General features: G+C 34.9%; 1 protein-coding gene across 3 annotated transcripts; it reads left to right on the forward strand.

Moving 5' to 3' along the window:
* Positions 1-1,490: 1,490 nt before the first annotated feature.
* On the forward strand, positions 1,491-18,478 carry LOC117410588 (vascular endothelial growth factor A). 3 transcript variants are annotated; one of them, XM_034017251.3, is made up of 8 exons: positions 1,491-2,540; positions 4,379-4,421; positions 6,690-6,886; positions 7,827-7,903; positions 8,017-8,049; positions 9,305-9,376; positions 12,916-13,047; positions 14,218-18,478. In XM_034017251.3, the coding sequence occupies exons 1-8, from the start codon at positions 2,475-2,477 to the stop codon at positions 14,237-14,239; spliced, it is 642 nt and encodes a 213-aa protein (XP_033873142.1). In that variant the 5' UTR covers positions 1,491-2,474; the 3' UTR covers positions 14,240-18,478. The 3 variants fall into 3 exon arrangements, with proteins under 3 accessions (XP_033873142.1, XP_033873141.1, XP_033873140.1); XM_034017249.3 differs by lacking the exon at positions 9,305-9,376 and having other exon boundaries at positions 1,820-2,540; XM_034017250.3 differs by lacking the exons at positions 9,305-9,376; positions 12,916-13,047.
* Positions 18,479-19,320: the final 842 nt, after the last annotated feature.

The following is a 19,320-nucleotide window of genomic DNA, read 5'->3' on the forward strand; positions in this document are numbered from 1 at the left end:
CTGTTCAGTCAACATATGACACTGTGTATGAAATCAACATGCAATTTGAATTATTTAAATGGCAGAGATATTTAGATCTGTCGTGATTTCAATAAAATTGAATAGACACTGCAGATTTATTTGCCTGTGATTCAAGAAAGCCAGTTGGCATTCACCATGGTTAAGGTCAACATATAATATCCATACAGTAAAATATCAGAATTGTATCAGCAAATCTAAAGCCTGCTGCTAAGGCTTGAAGTAATTATTGGACTGTGTGTATGTGCAGCAAATCCACATCCAACAAAATATGACAACGAAGTAAATTTATCAAAGATTGAATTCCCTCTATTAAATAAAATTATAAACAATGTAATTGTTTACAATAAAGACAGGTACAGGTTTAGTGGACACATTACTACATCTGCACATTTACAGTGTTTTATTTTTAAGACTGACTGACATTTCTGAACTGACTGAACCAATGTTCTTTTCAATGTTCTTTTGGCGTTCACAGTTCAGTATCAAATGATGCTTTACTAAAAATAGCTGATACACCCCTGTGCTTAATCCAGGTGAACTATTTACCCTTTCACGCATATCATTATGTTAGTGCCGTAGGGTACTTAACGAAAGACAAGGTCAGTTATAAACAGCAATGCCTGAAGTATTAAAACTACTACGAACTGAGCAATATGGCCCTATTAACAAAGATTTTACTAATTAGTGTTAGAATGTTTTTTTTTCTTTTCTTTTTTTAAGCTTATTCTGATAGATTAAATACAATGTTGTATGAAATATACAGTCAGCACTGGATAATCGGAACTCTGGGAGACTGTTCTTCCCAATGCTATTTTTGTCGTTTAATTGGGATACAGTATTTTCAAATGACGAACAAGACAGGTAGCGTAGCACAGTGCAGTGAGTAACGTGATTACGCTATGACCTGCGTAAATTGCGAAAACCACATTGAACTCTTGAAGAAGGAGGAGTCTGCTGTGGTTTCTCAGGCTTCTGTTGCAAGAAAGTTGGCGTGTCAACACTGGAGTTGCGATTAATTTTGTTTAGGAATACTTTTTTTTTTTTTAATTTGACTTTTATTTTAAAGTATGTACTTAACATGTAATCATAATGTGATGTGATTTCATTCTTTTTATTTTCATTAAGAATCAAAACGGTATGATTAAGGTCATCTCGCCTTATTCGGGATATTTTTCCTTCTCCCTAGGCGTCCCTATAAAGCGGCGCCGACTGTATAAATTTTGGTCTATTTAAAATATACTCCTGTACCTTAACGATTTAGGAAATACAGTATATCCATGCACTTTTGTTTTGAATGAGATCGTTAAATTGAAACAGCATTGTTAATGTCTGTCTGAGTGTTTGTAGTAGTGAATGCAATACTTTGAAAAACACGTTGCTGACCCAGGCAGCACTAGATTTCTCCAAACACAACTTGTTGCTTACACTTTCAAACGGTCATAAAACGTTTTTGTCTTGCAAAAGAGTGTCATCACATATGCTATGGTGTATTTGATACATATCACATCTAAAGTAGCTAATACAAGGTTGTATGTTTCTTTAATTTGGTTTTAAGTTGTGTCTTATTTTTTATTTATTTTTTTCCTAACGGTTACAATACTGTATTCTACATCTAGAAAAAGTAACTTTTCCATCTAACGCGCCCCCTATTTCTTGGATTACACCGTGCTGGGTATAGCTCAGTGTATTATTTATTTATTTTGAACTACATTTCGGCAGTAAAGCTGACTTTGCCTTGGTTGTCAAAATCTAAAACATAAATGATTTCACTCCAACCCCCTGGCTTGTCCCCTCCCCTTCCAGAAGCTCCAATGATCGCAGCTTGCACAAAGCAGTCTGAGCCAGAAGCTTCACAAGCACAGGACTGCTGTCAGTTGTTCACACGGTGCTGTGTAAGACTACAGAAAAAAGGAGTTTGAATCTGAAGTACAAAGAATTGTCAGCTGTATCATATAACTTAAGTGGATATCATACATTTTGTTTCTAACTATTGGATTTACATGCCTAGTGTTTTATTTTTGTGTTGTTTTGTTTTTTAACGGAAACTCTTGTTTCCATATTCTTGGAAAATACGTTTTAAACAGATTAAGAAATGCAAAAAGTTGCTGGAATCCTGTGAAAGTTTCGATGGACATCTATTATGAGAAGGTGAAACTTCAAATATGGGTTTTCTGTGAATTATGGATTGAATCCTTCATTTTTATAAAAGAAGACTGTTACAAAATAAGGTGACATTTTAGGCATTTTTACTTTTGATACGACACTGACAACAACCTTAATTATAATAAAGGTTTTCAGGTGTTGCTTCAAGTATAGTGGGGCAGGATATGGAGTCACTGCCATTGCCTTAGTTTTATTCTACAAATCACTTTATTCGTCAGATTTATTTCTGGAGAGCCACGCTTTATTGTACAATATTTTTAAACTTCGACATTCACCTTTGGAATACAATCATGGACTTTATTCTGAGTTTACTAAATATTGTTTTGGCTGCCCTTCTATATATTTCAACTGTGAAGGTAAGGTTTCTTTACATTTTCAGTAGAATACAATAATATTGTTAATCTTCCAATAATTAATCATATTGTCCTTGGACATTTCCTAGTAGGTCATACATAATTTTCAAACAGACAGACTTGACATTTTACTTAAACTTCATCATTGAATGCTGGCGTTGAGGGATTGTATCTATAACTTCAATGAATTTATACTTTTTGAAGAAAAACGTTGCAGTCTTAATTCTGTTAACAGCCGCAACGACCTTCCCGGTCACAAACTGTGTTGTTTCTCAATTTTGGTATGTCAGGTATGCACGTGACATGACTAGACTACTGGATTATAATCAAAATCCAGACTTTGTTATTGAATGAAAAAAAAAGTATATAGATAGATAGATACAGGTGCATATTAAAATACGCAATCTTAAGAAACCCGTCAGTTTAAGTTTCTAGTACTGTTACTGGAAAGTATTTCAAGCATAAGACTTTTATATTGTACATTTTCAAAGAAAATAACTCCTACAATATGTGTCATTTTGTAAACGGATATAACGTTGTACCCACAACGGTATAGTCGGCTAATCTCTCTGATTAATATTTAGCTTTACTGTCAAATTAAACATATAACACAAACTTTTGCCAGTTTTAAAAAGATAACTGAAAATCAATGAATTGTACATGAATGGAAACGGTTTTGCAGGAAATCAGACACTTCCAAAGAGACCGACCAGACTTGAGGGTGGAATGTTTCAACAACTATGACTTGATTACACATGGGGGTCATCTCTCGCCCCATTAATTCATACACCTTCGCCACAGGCCACAGTTTAATATCATTTCTCAGAAAGAAAATAAACTAACCATCCTTTAGGATATGTAACGTAATAATCATCGTTAATTTATTCATTGGAGCATATTTGTTTAAAATATAGACGAGCCATTTACCATGACGTTTCTTTTTATAAAGTATTCTATCTGATCTCTAAATATATTAATTGAACGAGCTGTCCAAAAATGGCAACTTTCCACAATATAAAAACAACAATCTTGTTTTTTGGTTCATTTATTCCCAGACCAAGGTTTAATAATTTCACTGTGTCATAGGTTTCCACCTTGGCGTCCTGTCACTCCATAAAATGCTGGAACTAAGGAACTACTTCGCACTCTTAAAGCCACAAATCCTAAATACGTGTTAATGTAATTGCCTTTTCAAATTGGTCTCCAAGTTTTTAAAAGCAGTGGACTGAATAAATGCATTGACACTTCTTTAGACAAACGCATGGAGAACCCATTCAAAAATAATGAAAACAAAAATGCAGTGCCACCTTTTCATTCGACCGAGAGGATTGATAGCCGAATTTCTTTGACTCAGCTAACGGTTTCTTATTAAAACCATTTGATTCTTATTATGTTTAAACACACAAATAAAACATGTCTTAGGCCAGGACGCGAGCCATGTAGGGCAGAGAGAAAGGGGTGTTGCTTATGTACACCAACAGATTATCAATTCATTAAAATATATATTTTAAAGTGTTGCATTGTAGCTGATCATGGCTTTAATTGCAAAAAATGCATGCATTTAAATATAAAGGTCCCATAATATACTACATAAAGCTTAAACAGTGTGAAAACAAAACCCCTTAAATTTACTGCAGTATAAATCTGTATTTGTACACTAACTGTTTACAAATTACATTATTGTCGGTACTAGCAGCAGCATTACTGCTGTTGAGTTACTGTGTTTAAAATACTGCAGTACTAGGGATTCTAAGATCTAACTTAACAGAACTATCGTAGGATAATATCTATTAATACACATCTGCCAATACACGTGTTTTGACTGTTCATATTTTTCACAGACGGCTCACATACCTGGAGATGGAGAGAGGAAACCTAGTGAAGGTAACATTTTCTTCTTGTATTAGTAGGTATTATCATGACGTTCTTCGAGACCTTAGATGTGACTGAAGGAAATGTAATAACGTTGAGGGGGAGGGGGGATTGCTTACTCAGAAGGCACAGATTTAGGAATGCCCAGCTTGCACTGCCATCTTCTGGACACATACTGAATAGGTTTTGGAAAGTCAATACGATTCGGTGCCGTTATAAATGAAAGTACTTGGTGGAAGAATTGGGGGAGGGAGGAATCTAAGCATTTGATGCATTATTTTATGTGTACATCACAGCCGGTCTCTAAAAAGCAGCTGATAGCCCAGTACTAACACTAACCATTAGATTAGATTTGTTTTGCTAAAGTAACACAGTTGAGTTGACTTTTAAAAGGTTTGTCAATAATGTTTCAGGTATGCTGCCACATTTATAATCGACAAATCCTCTGGCTAGAAGCAGCGCTCAGAATACCTTACCATGGTTAGACTTTAACTACAGACGCAAAAGCAGAACAAACAGAGGAAAGTGTTATCAGGTTGAAAAGAGCCTGGCACATTTTAGACAATTCAAATAACTGAGATCTGTGTAGTTAAACGTTTATAACCTTCAACGTGGTATCTATATCAAACAGTATTAGGTTCACAGTGATATGAAGTTAAAATAATGAATGGTTGTTCTGCCTAATTGTCCATATCACCCTTCCACTTATTAAAACAATACTAAAATGCCCTGTTATCAGAAAAAAACACACTCAGCCCTGGCATTGATGTAAAAGGTTAGGAAAACATGTCATGTGATTTGATGTTTTAACACTGTGGTCAGTTTGCAAGGTGGTAAATACATTCGTTTAAAAGGTAAAACACTTTTGTGAGGAGCATTGCAGGGTGCAGCAGACTTTGCTGATTGTATGTTCTTCTTAAAATAGTTAGAGGTCTTTTTTGAGGTCCAAGATGTCATAACATCATACGGCTGAAAGCAGTATCAGAAGTTTACAAAGTGCATAGCTGAAAGATGAGTTTAGAATTAAGAAACTGAACTACTGTCAACCAGGTTTAATAATGAAGGAATGTAATACAGCCACTTAAGAGTATTAGAATCAGTTCTGTGGGACACTGCAGCTTTAGTTTACGAATTGTCAAAATAAACGTTCACGCGATCATAATAATGCTTCTGGAATAATGAATATTGAGGAAATTCTGACACTATGCACCTGATTATAATTTACATTAGACCAACAGTCTTGTATGTACACCGGGCCAAACTAACTATTTTGTTACATCCGTAGGTAATAATTGCTCTGACTTGGAGGAGAGAATATCCCTTTTTTTTTTACAAAAATGTTCTTTTGCACATTAACAAGGCAGAATGTTAAATCTACAATTAAATTGTTGTATAATGCTATGAGCTGTGGCCTCTTGCTGTAGAGAGACAGTGAAACACACACAAAAAAAACAGACCTACATAAAATGATATTTAATTAAACATTCACTGGGGTCTGACCTGATGTGAATCAAATCAAATGAAGTCAAAACACAAAAACATGCTCTGGAGTCAGAAACAGGCATTGAAAATACAATTCTACTGTCAAATGGTAAATATTCTTTTAAGTTACACCTTTAGGTTTACTCTTATCAGATATTGATAACAAAGCTGAAAGTGTGTGTATATATATATATATATATATATATATATATATATATATATATATACACACACACAGAGATATATGTTATATATTATATTATGATATAGAGTATATAGTCTATCCAAGAACCTTAAGTAATATTTTTATAGTTTTATGCAATTGAATTTTATAGTAGACCTTCAAAAATTATCCACTTTTTCTCTACTTTTTATAGGCCTATTATTGAAAACAGTATAGACATTTTAAGGCGTTCCCCAAAATAAATTCAGGTAACTATTAAGTTATTGTATTTTTTATTAAGAATATCTTTGTAACTTGTTTCTTGTAATATGTAAGCAATTAATCTTGGCAATTAAACTGTAAACAGTTTTTACAGAAATTCTTCATATTTGCGTGTATATATTTGTGTTGAAAAAGGGATATTGTCTCTGCCTTGCATTAGCAGTAAACTAGTTACGGATTTTATGCAACAATCAATTTGTCTGCCATAACTCACCTTTGTCTGTGTATACCTGTTAGCATGTTCCTGTGTCACAAAAAAACCTGTGTTATTTATGCTGAATATTCTTTAAAAAAGGTAAAAGTGAAAGCTATAAACATATCTCAAAACATTTATCTTTTTTCTTTATTTGCAGTTATTAGGTTTTTGGAAGTCTACGAGAGAAGCTATTGTCGGACAATAGAGACTTTAGTAGACATCTTCCAGGAGTATCCTGATGAAGTAGAGTACATTTTCAAGCCTTCATGTGTACCACTCATGAGATGTGCGGGCTGCTGTAGTGATGAAAGTTTAGAGTGTGTGCCGAAGGAAACGCACAATGTAACTATGGAGGTAAGGACTGAAAGTTTGCTAAATTAATACTTCATTTTTTTGTAAGTCAGGTAACATGGATTTGAATTATACCCAAACACCCCATGCCACTTAGTACTGGGCTTCCCATTTGGTCTAAATTATTATACCGAATTGTGTGGTGGTTTTTATGATGTGGACTAATGACCACCGTTGGCTTACTTGAGACCACCAGACTCAATCACTCAGGCCTACAGAGATGAAAGGCATAAAAGCAAGAAAATTAGTTTGATGTGTCACCAGCTTTGATAATTCAAGTCAAGTTCTTTTATAATAAGAAACACAATATAGTGAATGAGAGACAAAGTCATTTTCCATTGTTATTTAGTACACCAGAGGTCATTCTGGAATGACTGGATTTTAGTTTAACCTTATGGATGATTGTGAGGTCTACTGTATGTCGAAAGAGTTGTCTGCGTCTCAGCCCAGTTTCACGTGGAGAGTTCTCATCCCATTGATGGCATCTTGTTAGCAGTTTCTAAGAAGAAAAAAATGTAATGGTAATGGACACTGAACAACTCTCTTGTATTTTATACAGAAGGACCCACCCCCACCCCCTAAGCTTTTCTAACTGTTACTATCATATCTAGTTTGTATTTATTAATACACAAGAGGTGGAATGCATAAATCCTATGGTCACATTAAAATGAGCTTTTTTGAGGAAATAACATTCCCTCTCATTGCATTGTAGCTACTGTTGAAGGTAAATGCCAACTCCACCTAGTATTGAAAGTGTCCAACAAAAATTGATTACTGAAGCATAAAAATCTGGCCACAGATAAATCTAAATGCTTTACTGCTGGAAATATTATACCAAATGTGTTCTTGAATGCTTGAGAAAAGAACAACACGAGTTTAGAGAATAATGCTTTAATGCTGTATATAATATAACTCAAAACCTTTTCGTTTTTTGCTTTCTCAGATAATGAAAATCAAACCGCATCATAGTCAACATATAGGAATGATGAGTTTCACAGAACACAGTACATGTGAATGCAGGTAAGACACGTTCATAATACCAGGGTCGTTTTTATCATAATAAACATCTGGAATTATGAATTAGAATATGTTTTGTAGACTCATCATTGTCTTTTGTTTTTAATAATTCACAGACCAAAGAAAGATGTCAAAGAAAAAAAAGAAAAGTAAGTAAAAGGTTATTATGTTTTTTGTTTTTTTTTGGGGGGGGGGGGGGTTCACAGCATATAACATACATGTATCTATTAACACTTGAGTTGACTCTTATCTGATAAACTTCATACTAAAGAATAGGACATATACAGCAAGCAGTCATGAAAAATGACTCCAAAGATTTGACTGTATATTTAAAATACATTTTTCAACAAATTTTGTTGGAGGTGCAGTATCTTTTGTTTTGAAACAACAAATAACATGATATATAATAATATAACCTGTTTGGTAAAAACAGACGACATTATGTGGAGTTATAATCAGAATCGTTGGTTCATGAACCAAAAGAAAAGGCCAACACTTTCTGTTTGTTAAGCCGGTACTTAAAAAAAACAGGAAACCAACCATGCTCATTGTTTAAGTGTAGTGCCACATACTTGATTACACTGTTTTTCAAGACAAGAGTTCTGGTTTAGTTTGGACGACTGAAATATCATGTGAAATTCCTCCTTGATGAACTTGTTTGGCTAGAATAATGGATCTGATAGCTCCTGTCCTATTTTGGACTAAGAAATAAGATTGTCCACTGAAAACAGTGTGCCCAGAATTCACCATAGTTATAAGAGGTAGATCTCTAAATCTCATGTTTATGGTCCTGTACTTTATCATAACTTGTTGAATGCATCTTTAGTCTTCATCTTAATTTATTTGCATAAGCAAAAGGGCATTACATAGAATACATTAAACATTGCAGTGTTATATGGGCATGGCGTGGAAAACACAGCAGATTTTGCTTGCTAGGTTAAGTGAAAGCTTTCAGTGGGATGTTAGTAAGTGTATATGGGGATTTGGTTTAAAACACTGGGGGAACCATATCAATGCAACACTGTTAAAAGGTTCAGATCCAGCTCAGATAAAAAATGAGTTCACAATTTGGTAGAATTATCAGTCTCTGCTTAAGAGAGGCCGGGACTGAATGGCAGAATTGAGGTAACGCTCACAAAACTGCTGGGAAACTCTCATTGCACCTGTCGACACCATGCCTGACAGGAGCTAGTTTTAAGTGTATCTCAATTTTCATAAAGATTTAAGTTAATTTTAAAATAAATACACAACAGATAGTAACTATGGTTATATATGTTCACCCTATGTGTATTCTAATTAAGCCACTGACACATTGTACTGTACAGATGTATGTATGTGAACGAGGAGCTTGAAAATAAAACTGTCCTATACATTGTAGGTGTTTGCGTTCTTTTTATTTTCCAGAAAACCCAGGAAAGGCAAGGGCAAAGGTCTTAAGAGAAAAATAAAGAAAAACAGAGACAAAAAGCCCAACTCGTATGTCAGCTGTGCATTTTCCACGCCACAATTGCACTTGAGCGTTTCACTCTTGGTTATTAAGTGAATTTGGGAGGGGGTTATTTATTTCCTACAATCACCCTTCATTTGGCTTGAGGCTTTAATACACTGGGCTATGTTTGTGGCACTGTGGTTCATAAAGTGAACATGGAAGATATTGGCATCACTGAGCATGGCTTCTTCTTATTTTAAATGAATATGGTGAACAATTTGTTGATGCATTATTCTCTATGTATGTAGCTGTCTGTGTCTGGTGATTTGTGCAGACCATATTCCTTTGTCTTATCCCACCCAGATCTTTTGTTACAGATTTAGGATCTTAAACTAGGACTTGTAATTTTTGTGACATTTTTACTTGTTGGGTTTTACTATTTTTAAAGATATTGGCACAAAGTAAATGTTGATGATGCAGTTCTTTATATATAACTCAATAGTAGGGCTTGAATGAAAGATACCATCCTTGGTTTACAAACCATAAACCCTCTTATAAAATACATCTTTTAAAGTGCATGGTGCCCCAAATGTAACCAAAAGTCAGATGCCATTTATTGATGTTGAAATCTTTGGTATCGTTATGTGTACAGACATCAGACCATGAATTTTTTGTAGTTGGCCATTTGTTTGCAAGTAGAAATACACCAAACATACACCAGACAATAAGACAAAACCTTTTCCAATTCAACATATTGTTTGCTGAATGAAAGTGTTAGAATAGCATCTGCAGACCCCCTCATGCAGTGTACTGAAAAATAACACATTTTAAGCCATTGGCAAGGTCTGAAGAGAAAAACTACTGATCTGTAAGGAAGGCTTTCAGATATAGCAATTAAACAGGCTGGAAGTCTGGAAAAAGTATGGAAAAATGCAAAACTGATTTAAAGGGCTTGAAAATGCCGTTATGAAAGTCTTGGAAAAAGTCTGTAATTTTACTAGTATCACAGGAGAATGAAAATAATTCTGCAAATATTTTTATTATTAATAATAATTGATCTTGAAAGCGGGTCAGCAGCTCTAGCGGCAACTGTCTAGGCAATTTACTATTAGCAACCAAATCCCGCGACGATTGCCCCATGTAACACCCCTGACAACGTCCTGACAACTCAAGGAATCCTATCCAGTCAGCGCACTGGTATATGTCACATGACTATGTCTGCTTCAGTGATACGAAGGGTAAAATGGACACTACGACAGCCAAAACATATACATTTATATTGAAGGCTATGATTTGTTAAACAAAGTTACAGACTGGAATTACAAGCTGCTGTACTCTGCTCACCAAGATTCACATTTTGTTATCTTGTTGTTACCTTTATTAAATCGTTAACGTTATTTCCAAACCCAGGAAAAAAAAAATCGATTAGGATAGTTATTATCACCGACTCGGATTTAAAAAAAAAAAAACCTGTGTTCTTCAACGAATAGGATATCGCCTGAATACTGGCTGCAGCATGCCACAAATAGGTACTGTACTTGTAATTCTACTTTTATTCACAATCTCATTATTATTATTATTATTATTATTATTATTATTATTATTATTATTATTATTATTATTATTAGTGGTATTAGTGACAAATACTATAATAATAAAGAAAATCAAAGAATAAAAACAGTTCTAATATTATTAATAATTTAGCTAATGCCTTTATCCAAGGTGACTTCCTAAACTTACTCCAGCAGCTTACATTGTTGGTTTTGGATTGTCCTTTTACGATAGCGAACAAAAGGCTCTGGACCCAAACAGGGTTGTTATAGCGAGGGTGTGCTGTATTTAGTATTTGACTTGTATGTTTAATATACAACACTTGCACATGAATATATAATGCATGCACATTTGTTATTTCATTTTTGTTATTTTTCACCTCTCATAGTGTTCAACATTTAACAGGGTATAAAGAAGTTTGGATCAGAATCCAATATCATCCCTTACAAAAAAAGTAATATACTGCAAGTATATATACTATACTGTCAAAATTGTCTGGTTTTATACTGTTGGTACCATTATACTATCCTATTTTGGTAGAAGTATGCTTGCAATATACAACTTTTTATATTATTTTTGTAAATAATGCAATGTAGTTTCCAGATATTGGACATTTCTAAGATTGTATCTTATTTCTCTTTTGCATACCTGCATTGTCTGTTAGATTCTGACAAATACTTTTAGAAAACCAGGAGCAACTTCTGCTCTGGATCAAAAAGCTATAATGCTCTGCGGCTGCCTGTCTATGTGGATAACTATCGATAAACTAGTAGAAACTAATGGAAATCTGGAAAAAGTATGGAATTTTGATGTTAAAAAAGTGTATGAACCCTGTAAAACATTGTATCATTGTAATGAATTATTATCTTATCATGGATTGTGAATTACAAGTATGTATTAAAAGATACTGCATCTTTAAGTACAGAATTTGCTGAATATTATTTAGTTGTGTATATTAAGTTGTGGTATCACTGATGAAGCCACCTTTTTAAACTAGTTGCCATGAGAGCAGACAATTGATTTGGTACATGTAAAACTACAATGGCAGTTTTGAGCCTAAGGCTGGTCAAACATGTATGCACAAAATATCTATTTAAAAAAAAAACTAATTTTAACATACAAAAGCCTACAAGCATGTAACAAACGATGTTTGTGTTTGTTATATTTCTACAGATAAAATTACACATGATCATATAGTTCAAAGTATATAGTTCATACAGTGGTTACTCTAAGAAACCCATTGTATGAACATTGATAGGATTTCATATCTGTGATACCCCCTATATATTTATAATAATCCCTTTCCTAGTATATTATAAGAAGGTGGCTACATAATTACCACCCCTGATATACATGATATTAATAGAGTATCTAATATGAACATTATTTTGGTTCAGAATCTCATGGGTGGGGGTTTTGCTGCTTAATAGATATGGCCTATGTTGAATATGTTTGTTACTAATTTATCAGGATGCAAGTTTATTGCTCCAGAGGTCCCATGCTTAGAAAGCACGCACTTTAGCTTTTTAAAAATAAATCTGCACAAATATAAACTGTTCATTTCACTGTGCTTTTCTTGCAGGGGTATCATTTAAACTTGAAATTCCCAGATAATGTCTAAACAAAACACAATTGCTCCTACTCACAGATTGGAATTTAGCACAGCTCTACTGAAATCTAAGATAAAAAATCCATGATGTCTGGATAGGTATTGTTTAAATATAAGAGACAGACCCTTTTCCTTTGCAGTGACAGTTTACTGATAGAACATCCTCCAGATACAACAGTCATTTCTATTTAATTTTAAAAAGCTAAAAATAAAATGGTGTGAGGCACTTTCAATCATGTTTTGGTTTATAACTGATTTTGTTAACCTCTTAGTTAACACTTGGAAAGAAATGTATTCTATGTGCTGTCTGCCTCGTGGAGGTGGTGTGCTTGATGTTTAAGGGGGTGTATTGCATGTGTTTCTCTCTCTCTCTCTGCTAAAGCGCTGTAGCTTAGACCTCTTTTTTCCTTTTTTGCCTTTTTGCAGCCACTGTGAGCCTTGCTCAGAGAGAAGAAAACACTTGTTTGTACAGGATCCACACACCTGTAAATGTTCCTGCAAATTCACACATTTGCGTTGCAAGTCCAGGCAGCTTGAGTTAAACGAAAGAACTTGCAGGTTTGTTATTAAAAACAAAAACTCCCAAAAATTTTTCAAAAAAACTTGCTTTTTGCCAGCATGTAGATATTATGTGTCTGCCGTATATGTTGGGCATTTAAGCTGTTTCTTTGTTTGTTTAGCGTTAACAAGCATCACTATATTGTTGCCTGTCTGCTTGTAGTGAGCATTCACAATCTGTGGAATCCTCACAACAATATCCAAAAGCTTGCTTCACCCTAACATCTCTTGCTTTAAAATTGCCAACACTACCAAGTTTAAAGGAGGGTGTAATGGGAATATTAAGAAAGAAATTAGAACTTTCAAAACCCCATTATTTGGAGCCAGCAGATAACTACTAATATGTATCTTATGTTTACAGCCTCCCCACAAATGTAACTATAACTCTACAATACATTCACTTGGAAAAATCTGACCAGATACATCATAGTATCCTATACCTGACACAACTGTGATGGCTTTGCAGATGGTATTATGACTAATATACCTGATGTGATTGTGTTTCAGTAGCCACACAGAATAAACTATCCACTGCAGGTGATCAGGAGACAGAGACTTGCTTTAATATAAATGTGATGGCTCCCTAGTATTTGATGCTGTAGCTCAACATGTATCAACCTACATGGTACACAAGGCACACTGCATTTGTCTGTCGAAATGAGCCCTAATGTTATATAAACAATTGCTGGAGTACCTTAAAATCTGGTAGAAGTTGGGCTTTTTTTTCTTTTGTTTGTCTTCTACATTGCTGTTTACCCTTTTTTCTTAAAATGTTTAGTAACCGTGGTGACAAAGTAGGTTTGGAAGCTGTGGTATTTTATCTATAAGCACAAAGGGTTACAAAAAATTACAAAATGTAACGGTTAGTTGTCCTCCCCACACACATTTGAATAATAAATTCAAGTTAATGATGGTTGGATTTGCTCAAAATATTTCTGTTTGTCTGATAACATATTTCTTTTATCCCTATTGGCACCTATTAGTACAGGCTGGTCTGCTTGCTTCTTAGCCTAGACTGTGTATCTGCTCTATGGACATTAACCAAATGATTAAGGGAAGTGCAGCACTTGTTGATCTGCATATAAAATGTCACTTGAAGGTTGTGGTTGTAACAAGTCTGAATGACATTCAGTGGGCTGAGTCTAACCACTTTCTAATTTTACATTCTAGGTGTGAAAAGCCAAGGAGATGAGAGGAAGTTAAAATGGACATGACATGAAGGATATACATAGCACAGCACTTTGAATTCTGATCATTTTTATTTTTCTCCGGAAAAGCATTCCCTGGAAAGATTGTTGACAAACATAATCATCCTGTTGTATATTTTCGAAATATTAATATATAAAGAAAATAATTAATTGTTTTGCTGCTAAAAAAAAATACCAGACATACTGGGTGGATGAATCTTTTTTTTTTAATATGACAAATTTAAATATTTTTCACTGGATGCAATCGGTCTGCTGTGGATATAGACAACAGAATGAGAACTCTACGAGTAGAAGAAAAACAGAAAGTCAACGGCGAACAGAGTGTCTCAGAATGTTCAACATTTCTTATGATAATTTTTTGATGAATAGCTGCTTTTCTGTGGAAAATATAATACACCAAGATGCTTTGTCAAAGCCCTCAAAGGTCCAAATTAAGTGTTGGAACATGGAACTCTGTTTATAATGTCACTTCCTGCTTTATTGTGGCCCTATGCAGGAGTGTTGACTCTGGGCTAACAACTGCTTTCATGAAAGAAGGCTGTAGCAACTAACACTAAATACAGGACTCAAAAAGCAAATGTGTAAAGGGATATTAATTATGGGTATACAGTGCCTATAGAAAGTTTACACCCCCTTGAACTTTTTTCACATTTTGTTGTGTTAGTGCCTCAGAGTTTCATGCATTTAAATGAGGATTTTTTTCCACTTATCTACACACCAAACTCCACATGTTAAGGGGAAAAGGTTTTTATTGAGAAAAAAATTATATATTAAAAATACAAAAGTGAAAGATCATAATTGGATAAGTCTCCACCCCCCTGAGATAATACTTGGTGGAAGCACCTTTGGTAGCAATTACAGCTGTAACAGAGTCTGTTGGGATAGGTCTCTACCAACTTTGCATACCTAGATTTGGCAATATTTGACCATTCTTCTTTACAAAACTGTTTAAACTCTGTCAAGTTCCTTGGGGAGCGTTGATAGACAGCAATCTTCAAGTCATGCCACAAATTTATGATTGGATTTAGGTCGGGGCTCTGACTGGGCCACTCAAGGACATTTATCTTTTTGTTCCCAGCCGCATACAGACTCACCTCATCTCAACTAGCCGTACAGAGTCTGGATGAATCGTAGCAGTGTGCGTGCCCTTAAAACCAAGATTATGCACATTTCAGTCGGGATGTCTTCAGATTTGAAGATTGAACATGTTGAATCTTTTTCAGATGCAGTTTCGTTCAGATGTGATCAGTCTGTGTGCGGCGGTTGCCGACCAAGACTGACTGAGACCGATTAGTCATAAGGGTGTCAACCAGTGGTGAAGCAGGTTTAAGTGACATAACTTGTCATACAAGATGGCGGAATATTGACAGCTTTAGTTCCACAGGTAAAAATACATTAGCCTGGAATTGCTCTGCGTGTCCCGAATTCAAAAATACCAGATATGTGCACATTTGAATAGTTTTTTAGGCGTTTAGTAATCAAAGGTAAATGATCAATTTACCTTTTTATTATCAATCTACTGGCAGCCTATATTTTCTTACTGTGCTAAAACAGAAGTAACCGGTGCGTCGATCTCCAGTAGGTCACAAATCACAAGCCCCTAGATCCACACGCTGAGAAAAAAATGCCAAAGTCAAATAAAAATAATCAACAGGTTGGATTTTATTTACCACAGGCTAAAGTTTAGTAGACAAACTATACACAAAGTCAAACACTGCCTGAAACATTTGCATGGTGTAAATGGTCAAGAGCTAAATTAACAGGCTAAGCACTTCTTTTGGTTGCCTCGCAGCGCTGTCTCCGCTGTCTAATCAGCATATGATGCCATGCAAAATATGAGGGTTGCTATGTTGGGCCAAGTTAATACAAAAATGTGTGCAGGGCAGTATTAATTAAATCTGCATACATAGTAATCACTAGTATCTAGTCGTCATTAGTAATTCAGTCTTAGCAGTGTGCGACACCCATTCGGGAAAAACTCAGTTGTGACATGAAACCAAAACTGAGCACAACTGATCGCAGAATCTGTGCATACTCAGATGAGATGAGTTGGGACGGCTTGAGTCGGGCTGTGTGCGCCTTAGCCACTCCAGTGTAGCTTTGGCTGTGTGCTTTGGGTCGTTGTCATGCTGAAAGGTGAACTTCCGTCCCAGTTTCAGCTTTCTTGCAGAGGGCAGCAGGTTTTCCTCAAGGACTTCTCTGTACTTTGCTTCATTCATTTTCCCTTCTATCCTGACAAGTGACCCAGTCCCTGCCAATGAGAAACATTCCCATAACATGATGCTGCCACCACCATGCTTCACAGTAGGGATGGTGTTCTTTGGGTGATGCGCTGTGTTGGGTTTGCGCCAAACATAACGCTTTGCATTTAAGTAAAAAAATTCAATTTTAGTTTCATCAGACCACAAAACTTTTTGCCACATGGCTACACAATCTCCAGAGTGTTTTTTTGCATACTTCAAACAGGATTCAAGGTGGGCTTTCTTGAGTAATGGCTTCCTTCTTGCCACTCTACCATACAGGCCAGATTTGTGGAGTGCTTGGGATATTGTTGTCCCATGCACACTTTGACCAGTCTTGGCCATAAAAGCCTGTAGCTCTTGCAAAGTTGGCATTGGCCTGTTGGTAGCTTCTCTGATCAGTCTCCTTCTTGCTCGGTCATCCAGTTTGGAGGGACGGTCTGATCTAGGCAGGGTCTAGGTGGTGCCATACACCTTCCACTTCTTAATAATCTTCTTAATAATCGTCTTGACCGTGCTCCAAGGCCTTTGATATTTTTTTATACCCATCCCCTGATCTGTGCCTTTCAACAACTTTGTCCTGGAGTTCTTTTGAAAGCACCTTGGTGCTCATGGTTGAGTCTTTGCTTTGAAATGCACTACCCAGCAGAGGGAACCTACAGGAACTGCTGAATTTATCCTGAAATCATGTGAATCACTACAATTTAACACAGGTGGAGGCCACTTAACTTGGTGTGTGGTTTTGAAGATGACTGGTTACACCTAATTTAGGATTGTTATTACAAGGGGTGTGGACACTTATCCAACCAAGCTATTTCAGTTTTTATTTTTAATTAATTTTCTACAAATTTCTAGAATATGTTTTTCACTTGGAAGAAGTGGGGTGGGTTGTGTAGATAAATGAAAAAAAAACAATTTTAATGCATTTTAATTCCAGGCTATAAGGCAACAAAAGGTGAAAATTTTGAAAGGGGGTGTAGACTTTTTATAGGCACTGTATATGGATACATTTTGAAATTGATTCTGTAGTCAGAGAAGGGCTTTTTACTTTTTAGTAGCAAACTCTCTAAGCCCTCCTGTAGCCTTCATTAGTTTCTAAAGTATTATTTTCCAAAGAAAGCCTTACACACACTATTGAAGTATTTAAAAACAAAACAACATCTGTATATGCATATTTAATATCCCTTTTGTAGTGGACAATTTACACAGATAATTTATAATTTAGATAATGTTCAGTATTCTTTGTGTATATATTTAATTTCAATTTATTTATATGCAGTGTTAACTAATTATTTTTTTGTTTGCTGTAAATGTAGGGTCATCCACTCCTCCAGTGATCATGAGGTTAGATTACTTTAAAAGAAAAACACTTAAACATTCCTGAACAATATTTCAGTTTCCTTTTAACTCTAGTAATAAGGTTTTTGTTCCCAAAGCCAATGCATAGTTTTGCCCCAAAAGCTGAAAAGACAATTTTTATAATAAAATAGAGTAAATTATCTGCCTGGGGGAAATAACTCAGACTTTCTAATGGCTGTGTTACAAAGTCACATTGAACAATGGTGCACTACCTGATCAAACTGTGTATGCTGCACATTGAAATAGTATAAGCTACATACTAACACTATATAGTGAAATTGCATACACTACATATTTTGCATGTTGTGTGTCTGCTATTTCAGTGTGTAGTGTATGCAGGTTTGACATGTATTGGTAATCTATGAATTTCTAGTTGCTTCACTAGTATGAATTGTGCCTCAAATGACAACATATAATAAACAATACATTCTAGTCGTAGTAAACTGAAACAACTATTCTGTACAGCCACATTTTTAGTATATTTTGTCACATTTATATTTATTGGTGCTTTACGTGGTAAATGTTTTAAATATTAACAATTTTTTTTTTTAGTAAATGTTATTCTGAACCTAGTAAACGTATTTATTTTAAAGTATCATGTTTTTTTATTAAAAAATAAGTGAATATCTGTTTGAAGGCCTATCTTTTAAAAATGTGTCTAAAATATTGTTATTTATTCTTAATTTTCTTATAAAGCGTATTTCTGACCGACTGTTAAAATGCTGTAAAATATTATGTATACATTACAAAGTAATGATTTGACATTACTAACAATGTGGGGTAGTTTTATGAGTAAATCTCAAAAAATGGGCCTTATGAAAATATACCAATAAACTGCATTGTAATGATTCTTCTAAATGCAGAGGTAAAACTATAGGAAGGTTTGAATATTGTTTTATTCAGTCAGAAAGTTTTACTGCAGAACTTATGACTTAAAACAATATTATCCCAACTGGTGGTTCCCCGAATGTTAATTTAATAACCTCCTTCTCAACATCACTACATGTTGACACTAAAACAGGACTGTAGAATTTGATTCATAAAAGAGAAGGTTAATATATTTTAGGGCAATGGTTTTAAGACCTGATTCTTGTAAAATAAATGTCTGACGGCTGAACTTAGATTATCGCTAAGTGTAGTGAACTACCTTATCTCAGTCAATATGGGTTAGTGTTTATCCTTGTCTGTGAAAACAGACTTGAGTGTTTATAGTTATGGATGGATTTTTTAAAGCTGTAGTCCTTGTGGTTGTGTATGTAGTACTATAGCACTCAAAGTTCTGCAATATAAGGAATGCATTTGTAAGGAATAGTAATCTTTATACTGTTAGTACATAAATATAAACGGGTCTTGTTGGTAGAAGAAGGATATGTTTTAGCACATACATTTGGTACAAGACTGTGCTGGAGGAAAATGTACATATGAATAGGGTGCATTTTAATTTTCTGCCCTTGTATGGCATGAAA

This window comes from Acipenser ruthenus, chromosome 6 (assembly GCF_902713425.1).
Source record: "Acipenser ruthenus chromosome 6, fAciRut3.2 maternal haplotype, whole genome shotgun sequence".
NCBI classification, from domain to species: domain Eukaryota; kingdom Metazoa; phylum Chordata; class Actinopteri; order Acipenseriformes; family Acipenseridae; genus Acipenser; species Acipenser ruthenus.